This window comes from Gadus macrocephalus, chromosome 20, assembly GCF_031168955.1.
Source record: "Gadus macrocephalus chromosome 20, ASM3116895v1".
Classification (NCBI taxonomy): domain Eukaryota; kingdom Metazoa; phylum Chordata; class Actinopteri; order Gadiformes; family Gadidae; genus Gadus; species Gadus macrocephalus.
Genome location: NC_082401.1, coordinates 306396 through 333549, shown reverse-complemented (window position 1 = coordinate 333549; position 27154 = coordinate 306396). Strand labels below are relative to the sequence as shown.

Sequence of the window (27154 nt, the reverse complement as noted above, 5' to 3'; positions counted from 1 at the left end):
TAGAACTCAAAGATTATTTTTGTTTATTAGTTAAAAAAGGATGCTGATCCTCTGGCCATTGTGTTTGGTCATATTGAAAAGAGAAAAAGGCATAGCCATAAATACAGTTAATAGGACGGGAGGGGACAGGCTGTTAGCTCCGATTAGCACTTTAGCATCGAGCTAGCGGAGCTTGTCATTCAAATAACTCGGCCATGTTGTTTAAAACCTATAACACCCAATTTATTAAAATATCCGGATTTAATCGGGCTCTCTCCCATAAGTACAGTTAATAGGACGGGAAGAGACAGGCTCTGTTAGCCCCGGTTAGCGCGATGCTAAAGAGCAGCTCTACCGGAGCATGCCACCTCAACAGGTGCAAGTTAGCCTCCGGTTTGATATTCGCCGGATATTCGGTTTACCACCCAACCGGATTCATCAACATAAGTGCAATACATCACGGGCTTAGTATGTTGAGGACGGTTTAGGACGGCGTATCGCGAAAATCACAAACACATGTTGTCGCCATCGATGTCTGTGCAACAACGTCATTTACGTTCTGGCTGCTACCTGTTTTAGGGACCGTCAACAAGTTACACAAACCGACTGGTGGCAGAGACGTTACCATGGAATTGTTTCTGGAAATAAATCATATAAAATAACATAAAAATCACTAAAAAAATACATTTTGTCACCTGATTGTAGTAGTAGTTGCCAATGGTGGGCTGCTACTTACTGCAGGTAACTTTGCTAATATATTGCATTATTGTTAAACGGGATGCAATTAATAATTTCAAATATAGTTTAGTCGATTTTTGTCGAATATTAAACTATTAACTGCATTATGATTAACTATATTTCAATATATTTGTGTGATTAATTTCCTGTCTGAAACAATTCCATGGTAACGTCTCTGCCACCAGTCGGTGAGTGTAACTTGTTGACGGTCCCTAAAACAGGTAGCAGCCAGAACGTAAATGACGTTGTTGCACAGACATCGATGGCGACAACATGTGTTTGTGATTTTCGCGATACGCCGTCCTAAACCGTCCTCAACATACTAAGCCCGTAATGTATTGCACTTATGTTGATGAATCCGATTGGGTGGTAAACCGAATATCCGACGAATATCAAACCGGAGGCTAACTTGCACCTGTTGAGGTGGCATGCTCCGGTAGAGCTGCTCTTTAGCATCGCGCTAACCGGGGCTAACAGAGCCTGTCTCTTCCCGTCCTATTAACTGTACTTATGGGAGAGAGCCCGATTAAATCCGGATATTTTAATAAATTGGGTGTTATAGGTTTTAAACAACATGTCCGAGTTATTTGAATGACAAGCTCCGCTAGCTCGATGCTAAAGTGCTAATCGGAGCTAACAGCCTGTCCCCTCCCGTCCTATTAACTGTATTTATGGCTATGCCTTTTTCTCTTTTCAATATGACCAAACACAATGGCCAGAGGATCAGCATCCTTTTTTAACTAATAAACAAAAATAATCTTTGAGTTCTACATGTTCTAGAAATGTTCATTAATTGACAGTCCTAATGTTTATTTTCTTGTCTTCTGATTCTTTATTACAGTATGGAAGGGGAGATTTGGAGGTACCTGGTCAGGTCTTGGTCAGCCTTCAAATCCCAGATGTGGAGACTGCAGGGATACCTCACAGAGAAGACACTAAAGAGTCATCTCTCATTCATCGAGTGGACTCATTGGTTTGAGAATGACCACAAAGATGCTCCCATAGGCAGATTGCTGCATGGCATTCACCGCTTATTCAAATTGAAGAGGTTGAAGCAGTCTTCCTTGTGGTCACTTGCCATAACAATGTCATGTGTTTTATGAAAACACCATCAGTAACATTTAAATTGAGTTGATGTGGACGGCTTTTTTTTGTCCGATTTCTTCAGTGTTCAGTGCCTGTTTGTGAGATATGCATTGTTTGAAAGATAAGCCTTTGATTTTGTTTAATTCTAATATGCCTTTCATCAACAGTGGTTTGGGGTTTTATAACAACAATTAAAGTGCTTAACTACTGGTGAACGATGTTCCAGAACATATATGGTTTGTGTTGATTGCATGGAAAAGGGAATAACCAGTTACAACTTACATGGTAAGAGCCTGGTAATACCATGGAAACAAACTAGGCTTCCTTTTACAGTACAGTTTCAGCTTACTTACTGGTTAAATTGTCATGTTTTACTTGGTAACGTTGCAGAACGTACATGGTACAAGTTTGTGTTGACTGCATGGAAAAGGGAATAATGTATTACAAATTATGTGGTAAGAACCTGGTAATACCATGGAAATAAACAAGGCTTCCTTTTACAGTACAGTTTCAGCTTAATTACTGGGTAAATTGTCGTGTTTTACTTGGTAACGTCGCAGAACGTACATGGTACAAGTTTGTGTTGACTGCATGGAAAAGGGAATAATGTATTTCAAATTATATGGTAAGAACCTGGTAATACCATGGAAACAAACGAGGCTTCCTTTTACAGTACAGTTTCAGCTTAATTACTGGGTAAATTGTCGTGTTTTACTTGGTAACGTCACAGAACGTACATGGTACAAGTTTGTGTTGACTGCATGGAAAAGGGAATAATGTATTACAAATTATATGGTAAGAACCTGGTAATACCATGGAAACAAACAAGGCTTCCTTTTACAGTACAGTTTCAGCTTAATTACTGGGTAAATTGTCGTGTTTTACTTGGTAACGTCACAGAACGTACATGGTACAAGTTTGTGTTGACTGCATGGAAAAGGGAATAATGTATTACAAATTATATGGTAAGAACCTGGTAATACCATGGAAACAAACGAGGCTTCCTTTTACAGTACAGTTTCAGCTTAATTACTGGGTAAATTGTCGTGTTTTACTTGGTAACGTCACAGAACGTACATGGTACAAGTTTGTGTTGACTGCATGGAAAAGGGAATAATGTATTACAAATTATATGGTAAGAACCTGGTAATACCATGGAAACAAACGAGGCTTCCTTTTACAGTACAGTTTCAGCTTACTTACTGGGTAAATTGTCGTGTTTTACTTGGTAACGTCGCAGAACGTACTTGGTACAAGTTTGTGTTGACTGCATGGACAATGAAATGTATTATAAATTATATGGCAAGAACCTGGTAATACCATGGAAACAAACGAGGCTTCCTTTTACAGTACAGTTTCAGCTTAATTACTGGGTAAGTTGTCGTGTTTTACTTGGTAACGTCGCAGAACGTACATGGTACATGTTTGTGTTGACTGCATCGATAATGGAATCTATTATAAATTATATGGTAAGAACCTGGTAATACCATGGAAACAAACGGCTTTGTACCCAGTATTTAAGAAGATGTACCATGACACTAGAGGAAAACTTCCTGCAGAGGGTTGTTACCAGGTAAGTAATTCCATAGTGGTAAATCGAATAAACCCTTTCTAAATGGGTGTAGCTATGAATAATAACTAAGAAATAGTATTTTATTGGAAAGCACTATGCTAATTTCTAGATAGTACATCATTAAATTTGGGCTGTTACCAACATAAACCTTGGATAATAGGTCTTTATAAGAATTGGTTGCCTCATTTCCTAGGAAGTACACAATATCGGAGTTATTACTGTTGGGCAAAATAACCTGCTGAGCACATCACATGTACATTATAAATATAGCTAACTCCCACCCTAGCTTGAGGAGCACAACACATGGCAGTCACGTTACAATATAGTCAATTTTTAACACATAACACACACATGAGAACATGGTCAGGTGAAGGCCAGAACCAAGGCCCCATCTCTCCTCCCGGCAAATGGTAAACACTCAGACAATGCACCGTTTCATCCTCAGAACGGGAGGGCCACAAGCAGGAGACTCTGTGAGACTCTCCCCCGTCAGGAAGAACACAAGAAGATATACATGCATACACTAGAGCCTGGGAGGCAAGGTCAACCAAAGACACACAGAACCATACACATCTCAAACGCACACACCTCATCGAGAGGAAGATACAGCATAAGAGTGTATCACACAGGAACTCATCCCTTCTTCTGCAGCAGACCTTCCACGGAGGCGAAGCTCTGGACGAACCATCAGCGCTGATTAGGGACTTAGACATATTCGATTTCTCACGCTTTATGACTCTGTATAACCGTTGCCACTTTACTTAATAAATCCAAGGTCCTCGTGCCGATAGACTTTATTACCTCTCCGTCTCATTTCATCTGGTCCAGTAACTAGACAGACCGTTTTTCCCAACATTACCAACCTAAATCAGTTACAACTACACGCTACTTAGTTGAGTTGATGGGTAATAGTGGAGGTTTTACTTAGTACTTCAGCTGTAATTCCTCTGTATTTACCTTCTTATTACCAGTGGTAATTACACAGTAATACACTATAATTTACCGGATAATTCCTCTGTATTTACCTTCTTATTACCAGTGGTAATTACCCAGTAATACACTATGATTTACCATGTATTTACCGGGTAACTACCTCTGTATTTACCTTCTTATTACCAGTGGCAATTACCCAGTAATACACTATGATTTACCATGTATGTACCGGGTAAATACCTAGTAATTAGGGGACTGTAAAAGGAAGGGTTACCGCCTCTCTTTAATAATGACAAAAAGTTATGAGAGGAATACACATAAACTTTTGTTGTCTCATAAGTGGCGTGGTGTCGGCTGCTTTTGACCTTTTGACCCCAGACTTCTGAGGGAATAGCTGAATCAATTCATTAGTCAATCAGAAGTATGTAAATATCTTCCCGGTGTCGTAAGAGGGCGAACAAGGTGTCCTTCAACATCTACGCTTCCAGGCGATTGCAATGGTGCCACACATGAGCATATTCGAACATGTTTAATGGTAGTAATTAGCTGTCGAAATTGGAGGCCTTAATCAATAATGAGCAGCTATTGATTTACTTTCCGATAGAAATTTGTGACAAATGACATATTATTTAGCATCTACACGTTGAGCTGAGTCCAATGACACCAAGCATGACACTCTAGCAAATGTATTTTACATGGTACATATGGTCTAGGACATGATCTCGGTGTGGCAAGAGGGCAAGCTTGATCTCATTGGACTCAGCTTAACGTGTAGATGCTAAATAACATGTAATTTGTCAAGAATCTCCATCGGGAAGCAAATCTATAGCTGGTCATTATTGATAAAGGCCCCCAAAATCGACAGCTAATTACTACCCCGAAACTTATTCAAAAATATGATCATGTGTGGCACTGTTGCAATCGCCTCGAAACGTAGATGTCAAAGGACACCTTGTTTGCCCCCTTACGCCTCCGGGAAGATATTTTCATACTTCTAATGGATTGATTCATATTTTAAGGTTCTCGGAGTGAGACTTTAGGCGGCTGCAGCAGAAGTGTTGAGACGAAAGATGATATCAAGACATTTATAGAATATTCCGATTCACATTATGATTCTTCGTCATAACTATCCGACCAAACATCCTTCACATTCACTGAGCGAAGATTATGAAAGTCCAGGCCCCCCTCCATCTCGTTGCACCTGCACCCAGCGGCTCGCTTGTATGATTTTGGCCTGAAGTTCTTCCCAGACCTACACCCTAGCTATCCAACATGCATATCTTAGAATCAGGCCTCTCTTTAATAGTGACAAAAAGTTATGAGAGAAATACACATGAACTTTTTGTTACCTCATAAGCGGCGTGGTGCCGGCTCCTTTTGACCTTTTGACCCCAGACTTCAAAAACGTGGCCACAGGCCAGCTGTGTACCTGAGTTTTGGACACTCGGGTAAAGAGAGGGGCGGAACTGTCAACCGACCACCATCTGGTTGTGAGTTGGATCAGGGAATGGGGGAAATTTCCGGATAGACCTGGTAAGCCCAAACGAGTAGTGCGGGTGAACTGGGAACGTCTGGAGGAGGCCCCCGTCCTAGGTATCTTCAACTCACACCTCCGGCGGAGCTTTTCTGGCATTCCTGTGGAGGTTGGGGGCATTGAGCCGGAGTGGGCGGTGTTCAAAGCCTCCATTGCTGAAGCTGCGGTGGCTAGCTGTGGCCTCAGGGTCTTAGGCTCCTCAAGGGGCGGTAACCCTCGGACACCGTGGTGGACTACGGTGGTCAGGGAAGCCGTCCGACTGAAGAAGGAGGCCTTCCGGGATATGATATCCTGGAGGACTCCTGACTCGGTTGCAGGGTACCGACAGGCTCGAAGGGCTGCAGCGGCTGCCGTGTCGGAGGCTAAGCAGCGGGTGTGGGAGAAGTTCGGAGAGGCCATGGAGAAGGACTTTCGGTCGGCACCAAAGTGTTTCTGGAAGACTATCCGGCACCTCAGGAGGGGGAAACGGGGAACCATCCAAGCTGTGTACAGTAAGGATGGGACTCTGTTGACCTCAACTGAGGAGGTCGTCGGACGTTGGAAGGAACACTTTGAGGAACTCCTGAATCCGAATAACACGCCCTCTATGTTGGAGGCAGAGCTCGAGGTTGATGGTGTTTCGTCGTCAATTTCCCTGGTGGAGGTCACTGAGGTAGTCAAACATCTCCGCAGTGGCAAAGCCCCAGGGATTGATGAGATCCAGCCAGAAATGCTAAAGGCTCTGGGTGTTGAGGGGCTGTCATGGTTGACACGCCTATTCAACATCGCGTGGGAGTCGGGTACAGTGCCAAAGGAGTGGCAAACCGGGGTGGTGGTTCCCCTGTTCAAAAAGGGGGACCAGAGAGTGTGTGCCAATTACCGGGGTATCACACTTCTCAGCCTCCCTGGTAAAGTCTACTCCAAGGTGCTGGAAAGGAGGGTTCGGCCGATCGTCGAACCTCAGATTGAAGAGGAACAATGCGGTTTTCGCCCCGGACGTGGAACTACGGACCAGCTCTTCGCCCATCCGGTCTACATGTGTTTTGTGGATCTGGAGAAGGCGTATGACCGGGTCCCCCGGGAGAAACTGTGGGAGGTGCTGCGGGAGTATGGGGTAAGGGGGTCTATCCTCAGGGCCATCCAATCTTTGTACTCCCAAAGCGAGAGCTGTGTTCGTGTTCTCGGCAGCCAGTCAGTTTCGTTCTCAGTGGGTGCTGGTCTCCGCCAGGGCTGCGCCTTGTCACCAATCCTGTTTGTGATATACATGGACAGGATATCGAGGCGTAGTCGTGGTGGGGAGGGGTTGCAGTTCGGTGGTCTGAGGATCTCGTCACTGCTTTTTGCAGATGATGTGGTCCTCATTGGATCATCGGCCTGTGACCTTCAGCACTCACTGGATCGGCTGGCGGCCGAGTGTGAAGCGGCTGGGATGAGGATCAGCACCGCTAAATCTGAGGCCATGACTCTTAGCAGGAAACCGGTGGATTGCTTACTCCGGGTAGGAAATGAGTCCTTAGCCCAAGTGAAGGAGTTCAAGTACCTCGGGGTCTTGTTCGCGAGTGAGGGTACTATGGAGCGTGAGATTGGCCGGAGAATCGGAGCAGCGGGGGCGGTATTGCGTTCGCTTTACCGCACCGTTGTAACGAAAAGAGAGCTGAGCCGCAAGGCAAAGCTCTCGATCTACTGGTCGATCTTCGTTCCTATCCTCACCTATGGTCATGAGGGCTGGGTGATGACCGAAAGGACGAGATCGCGGGTACAAGCGGCCGAGATGAGTTTTCTCAGAAGGGTGGCTGGCGTCTCCCTTAGGGATAGGGTGAGAAGCTCAGCCATCCGTGAGGAACTCGGATTAGAGCCGCTGCTCCTTTACTTAGAAAGGAGTCAGCTGAGGTGGTTCGGGCATCTGGTAAGGATGCCCACTGGGCGCCTTCCTTGGGAGGTGTTTCAGGCACGTCCAGTGGGGAGGAGACCTCGGGGAAGACCCAGGACTAGGTGGAGAGATTATATCTCAACACTGGCCTGGGAACGCCTCGGGATCCCCCCGTCAGAGCTGGTCAATGTGGCCCGGGAAAGGGAAGTCTGGGGCCCCCTGCTTGAGCTGCTCCCCCCGCGACCCGACCCCGGATAAGCGGTCGAAAATGAGATGAAAATGAGATGAGATAAAATAAAAGTAAAAACGCTCGATCAAAGGATTTGCCATCACCGAGGATAGTGATGGCAAATATCGACCCGACCCGGCCCGCGGGTCGGGTCGGGTCGGGCTCGGGCTCGGGCAGAGAATCTAAACACTGACTGGAACTACTTAGCAGGTGTCTGTAGGCCTATATCAGGAGATAATACACACCCTGCAGCCAATCAGAATACGAGTATTCCCCCAGACTGTGGTATAAACAATAAACAAGAGTTATAATCAACCCCGACGCATCAATATTAATGATAACCCATTATTATACGGTATGACTTCTAGATGTCACGTCTGCTCGCGACACTGGACTTGCGAGGCATCGACGCGGACTTCCATTCACATAGCCAAAAACAAGACAATAGATCTATGGCTAGATCAAAACATCCAGACATACAATTCTAAAAAGAACAGATTAAGCAGCTACCCTTTTTTCTTTCGCGGTTTGCCTGAGCAGCGCACCTGCATTTAATAGCCTATATCCGTGAATTGTCACAATTTCTCAGAATCAAAGGTGAAAGTAGAAACGGGTGGCCTAAAGCTGTCATATTGTTCACAATTTTTAACAATAAATGTACTGTACGGAGCTCCTTAAGGGACATTAGGGAGAACGCTCCCGCACAGAACCTTATTTTGGAAGTCGTGCTGGTGACACGACAAATACTTCCAATTGAAATACATGGGTTTGAAATTTGTGCTTTTTAACACGAAAATTTTGAAAATACGTGATCCTGATCACGTTTCAATAGATTAAATAACGTGACAGTGTCACGTCTTTTCGTGAGACCGGGTTGGCCATCTATGTCAGAGACCACTGACAGTCTCTCTTAGAAGAGGGAAGACTGGATGGCACTTTGCCTGGTCAGGCCAATCCTGCCTTTTACAGCCCTCTCTCAAGACCTGCCAGTGGTCATTGACGTGTTCGCATCCTGGATGTCTCTGCTTTCAACTAATTAATGCTGTGGATGAATGTGGATTTGACCTGGAATCAAGGTATTGTTCCTCCAAACCCCCTGAAATGCAACTGTGTTTGCACCAGAGGAAGGGCACCTGCTGCTTATTGCAAAGCCCACACATCCTTCTGCTCGACCGACACACACACACACACACACACACACACACACACACACACACACCCACACACACACACACACACACACCCTACCAACAGTTTAAAAAGACGCAGCATTTGCCAAATTATGACTATAACCATAATCACTGACATCAAAATAAAAATGGAAAAGGATACCTATCCCCATCAGACAAGGGTTAAAATGCTAACTGTTGTTGGTGGTTAATTATACACAACATCATACCTGATCAAGAAACTCCAGGATCGTGGCAGTTTTTGCTTTGGTTGCTCCTCCTTTCTTTCTGATGATCTTCAGTAGCTGCGAGGAGTACTTGTCCAGCTGGGCCATGCATCTCGTCAGCAAGGGAACTGCAGCAACCCGCAAAAACTCGGCATTGATCTGTACATGAGGAAGCAGTGGACAATTGTTTTTTTTATTATAGAAGACCAACTTGTCACAAGAATTCATTATAATCCACACAACATTATTTTACCTTCAAGGCATTAGTATAGAAGAGGTTAAGAAAGGTATACCTCTTGCATCTGAAATAGAGCTGGCCATCTTTCCATGAGGTTCTCGATGGAAGGCTTCTGATCCACAACCTCTTGCCTCCTAAAGTCGAAGGTCCAGGCCATCTTCTCCCGTATGGTTTTCTCATTGTTTCTCTTCTTTACTTCAGTCAGAAGCAATGTTCTCTCTTGCTCCAGGCTTTCTGGAGTCGCAATGCTGGTCTGAGGATAGAAATTGGCCTCACCTCTTCTTGCCTTTTTGTTGTTCTTTGCTGGGAGGGGATATCGTCTCGTGACTTATGTTTGGGAGTATTCACCATGAGCTCAGTGCGATAGTTGCACATCTTACTCTTCAGTCTAATTTTCCATCCGTAGCTCTCATTGAAGGAGTCTGATTGCCTCAGGCAGGGATGCTTAATTGTCAGAGCCACTGCAACATCACCCAAGTCTGCATCAGTGGGGTATGCCTTGTAGGAGAAAATCTTCTCTGCCAATCTTTCCAGTATGTCGGACAGCATTTTTGACGAAGGGGTCAGTCTAGTTTGGTTCCTTGTGTATTCAGCATTCCCTTTCTCGAGTTGACCTTCTGTTTCAAAGGAGAAGGTCGGGATGTTGAACTGCCAGGGCTCTGTTCGGAGTCTCCCGGAGGGGCTGCTGCTGAGTATGACTGTGTCACCTGAATCAGTGTGTGCTGAGAGGGAGCTTGAGTCTAGCTCACTCAAATTAGATGAGACACTGTCTATAAATTCCAGAATGATATCACTATCAGGAACAAGCGGTATGACCTTGATGGTGGCAAGATCCTTGATCGAGGAGGTTGTGCTCAGGTTAACAAATGTTCCACCAAAGTCCACATCCTTGTATTGCAGCCTGATGCATCCAATAAGTTGGCATGCTTCTTGGACCTGTTCAATGAGCTCTTCAACGGTCTCTGGCACCAGTGGTAGATCCATCCTCACTGAGCTGTCGTCACTCAACAAGATGAGGAGTCGTATCGGATTTGCCATATTGACCAATCAAGTTACGTCTCGGCGTGAGGCTCCAGAAAGCTGCTTCAATACCACCTAAAATAACAAAGGACCGGGAAATACAAGAGACATGTCATCAGCTCGCTCGGTTTCTACAGATGAATAAAAGCATTTTTTCCGAATGATAGCCTATCTGAGCATGGCTAACAACAAGCAAGGTTAAGGACTGTTATTACCTGGATGTGTTGAAGGAAGGTGAATGTAGATGGTGATGCCCAGGCCACCGATGGAAGTGCAGGCTGGTGTCAAAAACGTCCTGGATGTCTTTACACACAACAGGACCAAAGCATTACTTCACATTCACAAACACATTGTGTGGGCATAAAGACAGGTTATAATTGTAATAAGTGCAGATTACAGTGTCAATTAAGTGCCCATTTAACCTTTTTAGTAGAATTAATTATATGCAAATAGGATGTTTTAGAGAAAATGCAGACCTTAAACTTGAATATATCTCTTCATCAAACGCGCTCCTCCCACAGTGTAATCCACCAGCGGATATGGATCAGTCAGTTCATCTGGCGCCACAAGTATTACGTCTTTGGTGGAGCTCACTTCAAGTTTAAAGGCCCTGAAGTGTTCCAAGTGCCACGCACTCAGCTTCCGAACAATGAAAAAAAGATTGTCCTTCAGAACCAACATGTGGATGATTTCTGTGAATTCAAGGATCTCTGCCAAAGATCCATGTGCAAGGATCATTCCAGTTCTGTAGTTGAATCCATCGTAAGTGACATTCTTTGCCAGACACACATTGTCCACGGTCGGGTGTTTCAGCCGTATAGCTTGTGCGATCTCCTCTTTCAACACATCAACAGAAAGAGTTGAAACATTTGACACTTCCAGAAGACGTTTTTGAGAGTACATTAATACCTGCTGTGCCATGTGAAATTGGTGTCGCTCTGCCAAAGACAACAACACATTCTTGAAAGATCTTGTATATCGAACAACTCTCTTAAAAAAACTGTGCTTTGCTTCAAATCTCAATGTCCAAAGACAGACTAATGGTCCAAATTTACGAATAAGTTGAGGATAGTGTTCCAAATAATGATGCTTAGGCAGCAGGTTGTAGTCTGGGAAAACCTCTTGAAGTCGTACTCTGTGCTCTGAGATCTTGAAATTCAAATATGCAATTGATTCCTCTGTATGAACAGGTGAGACAACAAGGTCCACAATATCCTTTAGATCAGTCAGTATTTTCCATGCAGGTTCTTCAACAGGCACCTTCTGGCCAACAAGGAAGGGGGAAAAACCTTAACAAACACCAGTTCTCGTGGGAATTGCCACCTATTGTCTTTCGAGATGCAAAGGTCAATGGCACTGGATGGGGACAATTAACTTTGTCAATCCACTTAAAGGGGAAATGTAGTATAGACTCGTTTAAATATGCGAATATGTGTAAAGTATTTCTTAGATGTGAAGATGGACAGACATAAAGCTATCTCTGCAGGAACAATCCCTTCAAATAAATCATGGACCAGATCTGGAGGGAAACCGGTAGTAACTTTGAAATGACCGAGTTTCTCAGAAAGGACACATCTCCTCTTGACACCACAGAGATTGTTCCTCTATGGTTTTGAGATGGTCTGCGTGAAGGGATTCTGTTCTTGATGTAAAAGCTCCACTGTCTACTTGCTTAGTTTGAATTTCTGATTTGGAAGCTGTACAAAATCGGCATACATGACCACCTGAAAAACTTTCAAGAAATCCAGCGATGCTGTGGGCTCCAAGATTGTCGGCTATAACACACTGCACTGTTCCCTTAACAGATTTCCCTAACTTTGGCAAAAACACACCATGCTGTTCCAAGGAAATTAAATCACAAATGAGAGGCTCGAGTACTGCTTCATAGCCATACACCTTCAAATCATTACTTCTGACTAGAAGAGCCAACTGTATCGATGACAGTGAGGATTGACAACCGGGGGACAGATTACCTAAAGTCCAATAGATGGCACAGATTTTATGTTTTCGTCGTGATGTCCCAATGGGATTACATATTTCGAAATCATCAATATAAAGGTTAAGTGAAATTGCACAGTCTTTAGACAGAAATGTGTTGTTTCTGAAAATTTCACCATCAAAGGGACAACTGTAAACTGCTTTATCACTCTCGGGTGACTGATATTTCCCTTTCAAATTGGCAGTCTTTATCAATATAGAATCTGAATTTAGAACCTGCTGCAATATTTTCAGCACGGATACATACTGTAAGGATTTTTTGTTCCTTTTGTCAAGAATATATTCCACTGGTGACACTACACCAAATTCTCTCCTATAATACGATTTGCGCTTCCAAGAAGTAGACAATGGGCCTTGTTTCACTATTGCTTTTTGAATTGGATGTGAAGAACATAGAACAGTGGCTAACTCTTCAACAACAGATGCTTCCACATGACAATCATTACCTCCCAAAACCTGATTAATTGTTTTTAGACTAAGTGGCACAGAGTCAGTTCCAATAAGATGTTGTAGTTCCTCAAGCAATTCGTTGACAGCTGTACTGGAGACTAAGTATGTATGTTCCAATTTAAGTAAAAGTGAAGCTAATTTCAGTTCAAATTCCTTTTCTAGATCTCTAGACTCTTCAGTAATTGGCTCATCCAGCTGTACTTCTTCATTCAGGTCAGAGTTCAATGAATCAGAAGGATTGGAACTGAGTGATGATGTGACAATTATTCCACTTTTAAAGTCATTAACGGTGCATGACTGATGTTTTCTCCATTTATGGGTCCGGAAACTGCTGTATATGTTTGTTTTGTATTAACAACCATCAAACATACAAGAGACTTGTTCATTTTTTTTCAAATGTTGATTGATATGAAGAAAAAAATCATACTCTGTGGAAAGCTGATTGTTGTCACAAATGTAGCACTTGAATGAAGAGATCTTTTGTGTGGACTCCTGAGAAGGATGATTCCTAGCAATATGTTTTTGTAGACCATTCCATGTCTTGGACGAACAGGGGCAATTTGCATGGATGCATGGGTAAGGACGGCGCCTACCGTGAAACCTATGGTCAATGCGGTAATGTTTCAGTAGCTCAGATCGTTCTGAAAATGACAGGCTGCAGTCTTTGCATTTCCACATCAGATACCTGAGAAAACAAAGGAAGTAATAGTAAATTCCCTACATACACCGATCTGTGTTGGTTCAATCAACAGAACTAAAACAAATAAGTAGTCCATCTGCTGCTATGAAAATGTGTAAATGAGGGAGGGTCTAATATTTAAGGGTGATTTGTGAAATGGTTAAAAAAAAGCAATGTGCAGTGTAGACGCAAGATATTAACTTTTCAGGTTGGATGAAGATGGCTACAGCCAGGGAACTGAAGAGAGCGACCACGTATTTCTGAAAGCATACAAAATAAAACAAACAATTACTACTCTCTGAAGACCACGTAATACAACACCAATAAATAAACGTTGCTGGGTGGAGAGCGAGAGAGTCTGTGTTTTCTCTCCACCCAATGACAGACCTCAGGTGAAGCTTCTACGTGCAGCAGAGTATGTGGGCTACAGCCACACTAACTGGAACTGCTAAGTAGTTCCAGTCAAATAGAGTACTAAAGGGAAAACGTCACGTTGTCATGGCAACCGGATTTTCTGTTCTAAACGACCGAACAAGAGATGGCGTTTTCCATTGCTTCCATGTGTTGTTTCTTTCAAAATGAAAATGAATCAATTTCAAGAGGTGAAAATCAACACCAATCGAAAAATGTCGAGGCCATTCATGTATTCCCCTGGGGTATTAAAAGGAAAAGTTTGTAAATGTTAGCCTACTTTAGTTTAGTTTTTTTTTTATATGAAGACAATCTATTCTCAATATTACTTATATCATTGGGAAAGCAAACTCGCAAATCAATTTCCAAAAAAAATCATTCCTTTTCTATAAAAGGTTTGAGTGGCATAGGATTTCCCCCCTTCATTTGGTTGGTTTAGAACCGAAAATCGGTTGCTATGGAAACTTGACGTCACACTATAGTACTATAATGTAGCGACCCTGGGACAGTTAAATAGTTTGTGTGTTATGTGTTGCATTATATTTCGTTGTCCGTTATGCCAGTTGTTCTATGCGCATGTATTGTAATGTTCTTCTTGTCAATCAGCGTGGGGGCGAATCATTAGGTCAGCTGGGGGAGGGCCTTGGAAGAACAGGAGGGTGGGGGCCTGCACGCGAGTGAGACCGTGTTGGGGGTTGCCGGGGTAACCGGGGTTTGTTTTGGGTCGGTTTTCTGCCGTTGGTTACGACGTTACGGGTTTCAGAGACCTTGGGGTGTGTTCGAAACCGCGTACTTGCTTACTACTCCTACTAACTATGACGTCAAATTGAGTAAGCAGAACGTAGTAAGCGAGTTTTAGGTAAGCGAGTAGTATCCGAATGTCTTCTACTTCCGGAAAGATTTTGTGTAAGCATCGCTAGCTTACTAGACGTACTCAACCGCCCCAGAATGCACTGCGTCTATTCAAAAGAACAATGGAAGCAATGGCGCTAAACGGGGAGCCGCAGCAGCAGTGCTTTTAATAACACAATTAACACTGCTCCGCAGGCTCCCCTTTTTATTTTGCTAAGTAGTAGTAGGCCTGCATTTTGTATTTCTGTATTTCTCTACTGATTGCTTCGACAGTACAACATTAAAAGTTACTAACAGCGACTTCACACAGAAGCTCTGGCTTAAGGCCCCGGGCATGTGCCCGGTGTGCCCATGCGGTAATCCACCCTTGCTATAGCAATTTTGCACAAAAAAAACACACAAAATACTAAAACATTGATTATCTGAAACTGATTTGCTACTTACGTTTATCTTTGGACGAAATCCTCCAAGGATGTAACAACCAAAAAGAGAGCTCTCACGTTCTGAGACTGGGACCTGAATGTGCTCCGACTGCATGCAAATTCTAATTCATATTCGACTCAAACTAAAAATATTACATTCAGGTCATGAATAAAAAAAAATAGTTTGAGAGAAATCAAAAACTTTGTTTTGTGTCCATTGGACGTATATTTATTTCAGTTTAAATCAAACTTGGTGTCTCAAAATGCAAAAAGAATGAGTTACACAATCAAATCAATAATTGTATCCTGTTTTCAATGACAGTTATTAGTTTGAATGAACAACTGCCCGTAACACTTTTTACAGTGTAGCAGCCAAAGAAGAGCAAAATAAATAAACAAATAAAAAACGTTATACAATGTGATACTTTTGATTGGCGAATAGTGTTTTTTTTACATGAATTTGGGTCCCTCGACTTGACTGTCCCTCGACTCTATTGGCTCTACCGGTTCGATAGAGGGGTCAATCATCCAAATTGACCAATGGACACCCAAGATATCTTCCAGGGTTTGACTGGAAGGTCAGCATAATTCGCGTCAGAAGCGCCGAGAACTTTCTGAGCACTCTTCAGACACTCCGGCTAGATAGAGATATACGCTCCTACTACACGCTTCGTTTGCATTCTAGTTAGCTAGTTATTTTGTATTTTCTTGCCTTTTTCTTCTATTTGTTATTATTTTTAAATAAATAATGGCAGGCAGGAGAAAGACCTATACTTTTGCGGAGGCATTCGCTATCATTAGCGACAGTGGGGCTACTGTAGTCCCTCTTGAGTCGTCGTCTGACGTCAGTGACTTGCTGTTGCCAGAACTGGACACGGACAACAGTGATTCAGAATATCGAATTCCATCACCGGAAAGGTATGTAATCTCTGTTATCGATTACTTATTGATTTGGTGTCAAATTGACGATCTATCACCTTATTAGATATTATCTATCTATCGATCACCCTACTCACTCTACTCATTCCACACACTCACACTCCAGTACATGTCTTGTTTACCCCAACATATTGTTACTTGTCTGTTTGAAGTTACATTCTTTTCTTTCTTCTTCTTGGGTTCCACAGTGATGATGATGCTGATTATGAGCCACCTTCATCGACTGCTCCTGCTCCAGCGTCAGCCCCCCCACCTCTGTTTATATATATATATATATATATATTAGGGCCCGACCGATATTGATTTTTGAGTGCCGATGCCGATGCCGATTATTTTCAGAGAAAAATTACGATTACGATTTAATCTGCCGATTAAAAAAAAAAAAAAAAAAAAAACATAAAACGTAGTTTTTGATACCTTAAATATACTTTAAACACTTTTGACGAATATGTGAATTGAATGCAGAACCTTTGAGTGTTTTAGAATACATTTACAGTCAAAAATGAGTGTAATGTAAAATGTAAAATAAATAACAAACTCCCAATGTGCTGCGCTCGTGAGCAGTGACTAACACGTGCGTGCTGAGCAGTATGGTCTCACCGTTAGAGTCTACAGTATAACAAATTAACATGGCCTGGGACCTAAAGAAAAACAGGCACAACATGCTCAAACAACGCGTCTTGTGTACATTGGTGAGGTGAGCGCGCAGCTGCCTGAGCGAGCGTGCTTTCATGTTGTACGGTAAAATTCAATCTCCTCTTTTTTACTCCAGCTAAAGTTGTTAGTTAGCAAGGCGAGTAGGAGCGCAATCTGCAGGATACTAATCGCAATAACATTTATAAAAAAAATCAAATAAATCGGTTGTAATCGGCGTCTTTTTGGCCGATGCCGATTATTTTCAAAAAGGCTATAATCGGCCGATTAAATCGGCAGGCCGATAAATCGGTCGGGCCCTAATATATATATATATCTTTATCCCTAGTGATTGTAGTTTTTAGCTGTGTTTTTACCTTTGTTTTTACAGTTTGGTTTTATTATATGTTGTTCTCAAATATATCTGCTCCAGTTGGAGTCAAACTTCATTTCGATTGTATGGTTTTCTTTGACTGGGAAAATGTATAGAGGTCTGGGTGAAATTTCAAAACAAGTCAAAACTGTTGAATTTGGATGGAATGAATACCTATAGTGATATGTCAGTGAAATAAAATTAGTTTTACAGTCTGGTACCTTATAAAGGTCAAATGGCACTGATGGTGCCCAAAAGTGCCCAAATGGCACCATTTAGTCCGTCTGGACCTACCTGTACTAAAACCTCTCTAAAATCACTTTATTAGCATTTATCCTGCCACAGGGTACTCATCAGATGTTGTTATATGTTTCCCTAAAGGTTCTGGGCTACTATCCCATAGTTTCAAGGTGGTATTCACTCTAAATAATGTGTTTTTTCTAGGCGGAAATTAAAAATTGACATTTCTTACTATGTTCTAGCTGAATTTACTCTGACACAGTAACATCTATATAGATTCTGACACTTCTGCAGCCACCTCACAGGTGTTACCTTCTTTTTGAAACAGACTTTATTCATATAGCCCTTGTAGTTGTGGAGGCATACTCTATTCATTATGGGCATGTCATTTCGGGCAGGAGGCCTGTGAAATAGGCCTAGGGCTTAACAGGTTAATTAAGGTAAGCACAGTTAAGTAAGGTAGGTAGGTAGGTAGGTAGGTAGGTAGGTAGGTAGGTAGGTAGGTAGGTAGGTAGGTAATCCCAGAGGGAAATTATTTAATTATTTATACGGGGCTGGTGTGAGTTGAGGATATAAAGTGGTTGAATTCCGCTTCGGATTTGTCCCAGAGGCCAAAGATGTCATCTAGATAACGGAAGTAAATTAAGGGGCGTGACGGGCATTTAAGAAACGCAGATTCCTCCCAGTCGGCTAGATAAATGTCCGCGTAGGCCGGTGAATATTTCCTCCCCATAGCGCAGCCGCATATCTGTAAAAAGAACGATTTGTCAAATAAAAAGTCGTTACGGGTGAGAGTGATTTCTAAAAACTTTAAAATAAATGTATCAGGACGAGATGGATCAGGTGACGAACCCAATGCTCTTTCACAGCCTCAAGGCCCAGGACAGTGTCGATGTTAGGGTTAGGGTTAGGTTTAACCTAAGGTTCGTATGGGTTAGTATGTGAGAAATTAATGAGGGGGTCATAGATTGTGGCCTGCGGGTATTTTTCTACGGTTTTACGGTGCAGTGCCTGGAGGAAGCCCGTTGTCGACTCAAACAGGTTCTCCCTATGGTTTATGCCCAGAGATAGCACCACAACCTTTGTGTGTGAATTGGGGGGATTTTTATCTAAGATCCGTGTGATGTGTTGGTATTTGGCACTGGGGTAGCTGTCAATTTGGACGTCTATGTGTGTGTGTGTGGGAAGGGATCCGACTCAGGTTTGAGTCACCGATGATCACTACGGGCTTGATGGAATGAATAGTCCAATCCCTAACTTTATGCCCCGTAGGATCATGTCTGGTCATTTCGAATATCGTCTTGTTCGGTCGAGGCTTGGGGTTGGTAGTTACACTCGGCCGTCTGCTCTCGGGATTGATGGTGCGGGGACTTAACGTGGCCGAATTAAGGGTGTGGTGGAGTCTAAGCTGCACAGTGCGCTGTGAAGGTGTGTTCGCGGACTGGACGGACAGCGGAGGAGACTCAGTGTTATTTTAGGTGGCTTCAGATTGGGATTGCTTTTTGGGGCACCTCCCTTTGCTTTGACCCATCATCATGGTGTTCTGTTCAGCCACCTGGTTGAGTCTCTCCGCTGTACCTGTACCAGTCCGGGTCTGTGGTCTGGGCCGCTGCGAGGTGGAATCTACAGGAGGGGGAGGAGGAGCAGAGTGAGTGGGGGATGGATCTAATTCTATTAAGGGGGAGGCTAAGGTGACTATGTGGCTGAGATTATGTGTGTCAATGTATAAGTGTGCAGGTGCCGGTGGTGCTGTCGCTGGGCTGGTGGTGGGCGAACGCTGTGAGGACAACGGGCTGCACAGTGAGTGTGTGACCGTTTTGAGGACACGGAATTTAAGTAACGACAGTTGATTAAGGTAGCCGGAACGGGAGTCGACGTCTTCAATGTTATCCCTAACGAAGGTGTTAAAGGCCTTAACGCAACGGAATTGGCCGGCGGATAATTTAATAGACACGGTTAAAAGGGGAATAGCGATGCGAGCCTGGGGGAATTTACTTCTGGCTGTCCTAATTAGCCGTCGGGTGTCTTTAGTTATTGTAAGTGCCGTTTGCTCCCTAAAGGTGCGAACACACCAAGCGCGTACCTCGCGTACCATGTACGCGCGATACGCAGCTAAAATGTTGCTTGACCAATTTGTGTCAAAAATGGTCAGCTACGCGCGTACGCATACGCGCGTAGATGAGACCGCCCAAAACTTTCCCCCCCCCGCCATTTTTCTTTTGCTGAAACATGGCTGGCATCGCCAACATCGCTGCGCTTTATTTGCTGTGGGAGTCCGAGGAGCGTCGCAAACGCAAACGCCGTCGTCTTTGGGTGCACGACATCCTCCGGAGACGGCCACAGCTGGGTGAGTTTCACCACTTGCTCCAAGAACTCCGCCTGGATGACGGCCGGTTTCAGCGGTACTTTCGACTGAGTCGGGCCCAGTTCGATGACCTGCTAGCCCGGGTTGGTGCCAGGATCTCCCGTCAGGACACCAACTACAGGCGCTCCATATCAGCTGCGGAGCGCCTGTCTATCTGTCTCCGGTAAGTTGCGGTTTCATAGCCTAATTACTCTATAACAATCAGCACATTCTGTAGTCAAAAACTATATACACAACGGGGAGAAATTGTTCGGGCGCGTTCTGATAGTGCATACACCTATTTCCAATGCTGTCAATGCTCCACCCAGTGTTTCAACAGTGTTTTTATATATTATCTATGGTTTCAACCTAAACACAAATCTTCATATACATGCATGTCACCTGAGTTTTATATAAACAAAATAAATAAATGCATCATGGCTCCAACATATTCATTCTTGACCTCCTTGTCATGCTTTTGAAAATAAAATAAGCTGATGCAAATCGCTAGTCAAGACATATACCTGTGCAGTGATATCAGCAAGATAATTGGCCTACATATTTGGTATACAACTAAAATTCTCAATAAGGCTACAATAAAAAATTCATGTGTTGCAGATTCCTGGCTACGGGCGATTCGTTCCGGACGATAGCCACCAGCTTCCGGGTCGGGGCCTCCACCGTGGCTTCCATCGTGTCCAAAGGGGTGACGGCTATATGGGACTGCCTGGTGGAGGAGTTCATGGCTGTGCCCACTACCGAGGACTGGAGGCTGATTGCGCAGCAGTTCGAGGAGCAGTGGAACTTCCCCCTCTGTTGCGGTGCCATCGATGGGAAGCATGTTGTTCTGAAGGCCCCTGCGAACTCCGGTTCGCAGTTCTTCAACTACAAGGGAACATTTTCCATTGTTCTCTTGGCAGTTGTCGACGCAGACAAGTGCTTCCGCATCATCGATGTGGGGGGCTATGGGAGAACCAGTGATGGAGGAATTCTGGCCAACTCGGTGTTTGGTCAGGCCCTCCGAGCTGGCGATCTCAAGCTCCCTGCTGACAGAGTACTGTCAGCGGCTGCGCAGAGAGGACCCCTGCCTCATGTGTTTGTAGCGGACGAGGCCTTTCCGCTACGGACCGACCTCATGAGGCCATTCCCCGGACGCATCCTCCCCCGAGAGCGGCGCGTGTTTAACTACCGACTGTCCCGGGCTCGGTTGATGGTTGAGAACGCCTTCGGCATCCTCTCCTCCCAGTGGCGGATCTACCGGAGGGTCATCGAGCTCCGTCCTGAGCTGGCGGAGAGATGCGTCAAGGCCACCTGTGTGCTCCACAACCTCCTCCGCAGAACAGCACCAACAGCAGCAGTGAGAGATTGCCTCCCTGTTGGTGTGGTGTTGCCTCTGCCAGGGCTGGGGAGAGTGGCTGCCAACAACGCTGGGAGAGAGGCCATCCGGATCCGCGAGACCTTCACCTCCTACTTCTCTGCAGAAGGGACCGTCTCGTGGCATGACACCATCGTATAGTGCAGTGCACAACAACCCCAAAACGGCTCTTTTAAGAGCCACCCACACAAAACCAAAGGGATTCCTTCATTATTATTAAATTGTTATTAAAATTGTTCAATTAAGTAGTGTTATTAAAAATGTATATTTGTGTCCATGCATGCTAGATCTTAAAATCATATATTGAGAGAAGAGTTGTGAGAAATATTTTATTTAAAAAATAATTATATAAGTAACAAAAATAACATAAGAACAATATAATATAAACATAACGGAACAATAACAAATGAACAGTTAACAGTGACATCAGCCTAGTTCTTTCCCTGGAGAGATTGTCACCACCACTAGCTAATAAGCTTAAACAGGTTCCAAATTAAGGGTGAAATTAGAATTGTCAAATATGACCTAACGAATTTGGAATTTAACGTACTCCAGTACTTCAGGTGGCATTCTATCCAGGGAAGGAACTAGGCCCATGACAAAGTGCTCATTCCCAGAGAGCGGGGTAGGGGTAGGCACAGCATTTTGCCTCTGCAGGGCCTGGAGGATGGCTGTCTGGATATTTGTGTTTCCCTCCGGTACCCTGGCTCTCTTCCTCTTCGTCCCTGTATAAATAAATTTTTAACTGTTTTATCATATTCCTGTGGTGTTTTAATATTGTTATTATTGTACTTGATATTTTGTAAAGTGTATTGAGACCATGTACCATGGTGATTTTGCACTTTAAATAATAAATTGATTGATTGATTGATTGATTGTATGGAATGTAAAACACCATAATTTGTAAGTTAGTGCAATACAATAAGTGAAAAGCCTATTGAACATGCATGTGTGTTTTGTTTGAAGTGTTGTAACTTTAACTTATAGTATTAATTAGGGCTGTCAAATTAACACGTTAATTTCGATTAATCAGGGGAGGATCAAGAAGTTACGAGAGAGAGAGAAGGGAGGGAAACAAACGGTAGGCTATACAGCTGTTTATAAACAGGCATAAAAGTGTCGTATAGGTATGCGATTAATTTAGATGAATTAATCACAGAGCCTGTAATTAATTTGATTAATTTTTTTAATTGCTTGACGGCACTAGTAGTAATCCATAAACCGTCTTCTTATCAGTTAAAGCTTAAACGGTTAGCCATAAACATAGTTGAACCCCTGAAATTAATGCTATACATCTTTGTCCTGTACATACCGCTCTGTGGTCTTGGGGCAGGGCCAGCCTCAGGGACAGGTACACAGGAAGGGCCAGCGGCAGGGACAGGGGCAGGAGCAGGGGCAGGGGCAGGGGCAGGGACAGGGCCAGCCTCAGGGACAGGTACACGGGAAGGGCCAGCGGCAGGGACAGGGCCAGGAGCAGGGGCAGGGACAGGAGCAGGGGCAGGGGCAGGGGCAGGAGCAGGAGCAGGGGCAGGGGCAGGGGCAGGGGCAGGGGCAGGGACAGGGGCAGGAGCAGGAGCAGGAGCAGGAGCAGGAGCAGGAGCAGGGGCAGGGGCAGGGGCAGGGGCAGGAGCAGGAGCTGCGTCCTCTGTGTCTGACTCACTGCTGGGCTGGTCTATGTTATTGAGAAAGAAGACTTGTTTTTTTTTGCTTGGATGATATATGCATGATCTCTATTACAGCACATTAAAGATAGACAGAATCGTGCCGCACTGTAAACCGTTCCTGTGGCCATAATACAGAAGCTGTACGTGTCTTCACTTGTCAACAAACCTGCTATGTGGGATGGCTCTGCTGCTGCCTCCTCAAGCTCCTCATCTTCTCCTGCCCCTGACAGTGAAGTCTCTGGAGCCCCATCCTCCTCTACCTCCTCTGCCCCCCGAGGTAAGTTGCTGCTGGTCTCCCTCGGGGTGACAAAGGGGTCGAGGAAGGACAGGACCCCAATGAATTTCCATCTCTTGACTGTCCCTGCCGCTGACCCGCTCTTTTTTCCCTCTTTTTGTGTCTCATGTACCTGTCCCTGAGCGACTTCCACTTCCTGCGACATGCGTCCACTGACAAGAAAATATATACATATTAAGTTGTGTAACCTGACAAGCAGGACAGTCTGTTGTAGTAGTATCACTTAATATTACTGCTAACTGTTGCTACCGCTAACCGGCGCTAACTTCTTTCATAGTAGAACACAACCGATAGCTGAAGCCAAGCAAAATACACACACACATTATTCACTGATCTTACCAGAACAGCCAGTATCCTTGGCCACGTCGACCCACGCCCTCTCTTTTTTGTTCCTGTCCCTGTACGACACTATCGTGGTGTCGTACAGGACAGGACGGCTGCACACATAGACATCATATAGGTAGACGCCCCCTTCGGCCTTGGCATAAATCGTCGGCGCCATCTTGTTACGGGAGTTATTTCGTCTTCGGAGTGAAGATGCCTACTTCATGCGCCGCTTGGGGGTGCACCACCGTCAGGACGATTCAAACAAGATCGCAAGGAATTACCTTTCACAAGTAAGACTAAACAATTGTTTCTATTTGTAATTGTAAAATTCAGTCATGTCACGTAGATCATGTGTTATGTTGAGAGCTAAGAGCTGTTGAGACAGCTAAGTTGCCACCAGAATCAGACTATAGCTAGTCTAACGTGAAATGGACATGGTGAGCAAAGCCTTATTCTATCGTTCGTCAACAGGAGATAATATTGTCAAGAAATATAGGATATACAGTATATATATATATATAATCTACCACTACTTGCTTGTGAGTAATTACAATGTATGTATAATGTAATTATATAGCATTCATGGTCGCGACGGAAAGCTGCGTTTCGGCGGAGCGACTGGCCTTAATTTCTCAAGTCAAGTCAAGTCAATTTATTGTGTCTCCCAGGGGAGAAATTTGTTTGGATCTGGGCAATAGCTGCATCACATCAGTATGAAACAACATACAACATACAACATACAGTCAGTTCATCACATGGGCAAGTGCAAAATTGTTGTACATAGTATTGGCAAATCACAGATACGAAAACGATCAGTAAAAACTATTGGACAAACAGGCTCAAAAACTGTTGTACATAGTATTGTGCAAACAAGCATTCATGTGCAAAAATAGCTATCTGTAAATTCCCACACTCCTGTGCAAATAGCAATCACACCATACACTCAGCATTCATCCTGACCAAAAACTGCTCCTCCATTCATACATCCATACCTGTGCAACAATAGCAATAGCAATCCAACCAGGCATACGATCAACATTAATTCTGGTCTCATTCATTCATCCTTGCATACTCATCTACCAGATCTTGTTCCCTGTGCATACAGTTATCCCTCCCCCCACTCCCCATATAGTCCTAGCTACCTATACATTACTCCATCTCATAACATACATTCCACTGTCAAAAAGACATTGCTTCTCACATGTTGTCATACAGTCATTTTCACAGTTTTTCATTGATGAGCTTGACTGAGAGAGGGATGAATGAGTGTTTGTACCTGTTGTGTTTGCACAGAGAAACCCTATACCTCCTACCTGAGTTTAACAGTGTATATTCAGAGTGCAGAGGATGGGAGCTTTCAGATAGGATAGTCTGAGCCTGTCTTATTGTAGTTTGTTCAAAGAGCTCCTGTGGGTTGAGAGGTACTGGTGTTCCAATGATTTTGCCTACTGTCTTAACTAGGTTGAAAATCTGTGTTTTTGACTTGACAGTTAGGTTCCCAAACCAGCTGGTAATACCGTTTCGGAGAATGGACTCAATTGTTGCCCTGTAGAATATGATCATGATATTTTTACTGACCCCAAAAACCCTAAGTCTGCGCATGAAATGGAGGCGTTGGTGAGTTCTGGCACACACATCTGCCACATGTGTGCGCCAGCTCAAGTCACAGTCGATATGTACCCCTAGGTCAGTGATCCTCACTATTTTTTTGACCAGAGCCACATTGGCATTGCAAAATCAAAAGGAGAGCCACTTTTATGACAACATGCTAAGTCACCTTTGCAAATGTGCATTTCTTCATATAAATTGGTGTTACGTCCCAGACTTAAGGGGATGAGGGGAGTAGCCTAATACAATTATGTTATTCCCAGGACTGGTCAGCGAAAGAGAGGACAAAGAGACATGTGGTGGATTAGATTTTGCTGCTCACACAGTGAAGCAGTGAGCTGTGCAGTTTTCTTAATTCTTAGTTCACTGCCAGGCGGGTAAATTTCATTGAATTTTGGATGCGCCGTTTTGAAATGGCGCTCCAGATTGCTTCGTTTGAAACCGGCACGGGTTTGTTTGCAAATCAAACAGAGGGTTCATACCGTGCAAAACAAACAGGAATTCGTCCGTCCACTTCTCCACTTCTCTTGAAATTTTCTGTGCTCATCTTGTATGCTTCTTATTTTTCGTTTTTTAATTACACCTGCCGTTTCTCTGCCCGTCCCCTCTCCGATGTCTTCCTGCTGATTTTTGTCCTCAGACTTATTTCCCTCATCCACTCCACTAGCAACACTGTCTGTCTGTTCGTCTGGTTTTTGAGTTATTTTCTGTCCCTTTTTATTAAAAACCGGTCCATTTCGTATTTCAGCTGGCAAGCGGAGCTTGCGGAGCTTACGTAGCCCGCCTTTAAATTTTGAGCGGTCACGTGTTGTAAACAATGCCACACGCTTGCGGGCTGCGTTGCCAGGTTTGACAGGTTGACAATTCCCCCTTTAGGGATCACCATTAAGGCTTAATACTTTTAATTTCTCCTTCATTATTTGGGTGAAGGGACAAGTATAATTCAGATGTTTGCGTTTTTGTAGTGCAATGTTGTACGTTTATGAAGCACATTTGAAAAGGTGTATTGGCTGTGTTACCACATAGGAAGCTACCATGCGAGCCACCAATTATAGCTTGACGAGCCGCATGTGACTCGGGAGCCGCGCAATGAGTAACGCTGCCCTAGGTACTTGAAGGAGGACACCTGTGCAATGCCAGAACCATGTATGGTCACAGTGCTTTTGTCACCAACTGATCTGGGATCCACCAACATTTCTAATGTCTTTTTTGTGTTGATATGTAGTTGGTGTGAGTCACACCAATTAACAAACGTGTCCACAGCACAGGGCCGGCGCTGGCCGTTTCGGAGCCCTAGGCGACTCGAAATCAACTTGCGCCCTGGACAGGTCTTGCGAGCGGGGGGGGGGGGGGTGCTACGCTGACGGTTTCGGGCCGCCCTGACAATTGCTCCCGCGCCCCCTCTCTTCTCCGTTCGCGTCATATATTTTAATTGATATATTTTTTAATTAAGGGCGCCACCAGAGGGCGCCCCCAACGCATTTGTCGCCCTAGGCGGTCGCCTAGCTCGCCTATGCCGATCGCCGGCCCTGCCACAGCAGCTTTGTGAACACTGATGTCTGTGTTTTTAGTGAGAAGACTGAGAATGACAGTGTCATCAGAAAACTTTACTATGTGTTGGTTAGGTGCAGTAATGACGCAGTCATTAGTGTATAATGTAAAGAAGAACGGAGAGCTGACGCAGCCTTGGGGGGCGCCGGTGCTACAGACTGCAGAGTCAGACAAAGACCCGTTAAATTTCACCTGTTGAGGCCTGTTTGACAGGAATGAGTGGTACCACCGGATTAAAAAAGGGTTGACTTTTAGTTCTACCAGTTTCTTGAGAAGGATGTCTGGCTGGATTAAGTTGAAAGCAGAGCTAAAATCAACAAAAAGCAATCTGGCATACGCATTAGGACTCTCTAGGTGCTTAAGAATGAGGTGCATTATTGTTAATATGGCATCGCTCGTGCTCCGGTTTTTGGTGTAA

The 27154-nt window shown here is 44.1% G+C and overlaps 2 protein-coding genes across 2 annotated transcripts in view; both read left to right on the top strand.

Annotated features, from left to right (window-relative positions):
• Positions 1–27154, top strand: part of LOC132448861 (uncharacterized) — a 332340-nt gene that overhangs the window by 121177 nt on the left and 184009 nt on the right. The gene's annotated exons all lie outside the window — the stretch shown is intronic.
• Positions 19802–21532, top strand: LOC132448866 (uncharacterized). The gene is made up of 2 exons (XM_060040412.1): positions 19802–19974; positions 20535–21532. The coding sequence occupies exons 1-2, from the start codon at positions 19802–19804 to the stop codon at positions 21430–21432; spliced, it is 1071 nt and encodes a 356-aa protein (XP_059896395.1). The 3' UTR covers positions 21433–21532.

Bases quoted from the DNA above. Each gene is read 5' to 3' on its own strand.
- LOC132448866 (XM_060040412.1), top strand. From the start codon at position 19,802: ATGGCTGGCATCGCCAACATCGCTGCGCTTTATTTGCTGTGGGAGTCC. The intron at 19,975-20,534 runs GTACTTTCGACT...CATGTGTTGCAG, and splicing joins GATGACGGCCGGTTTCAGCG to ATTCCTGGCTACGGGCGATT.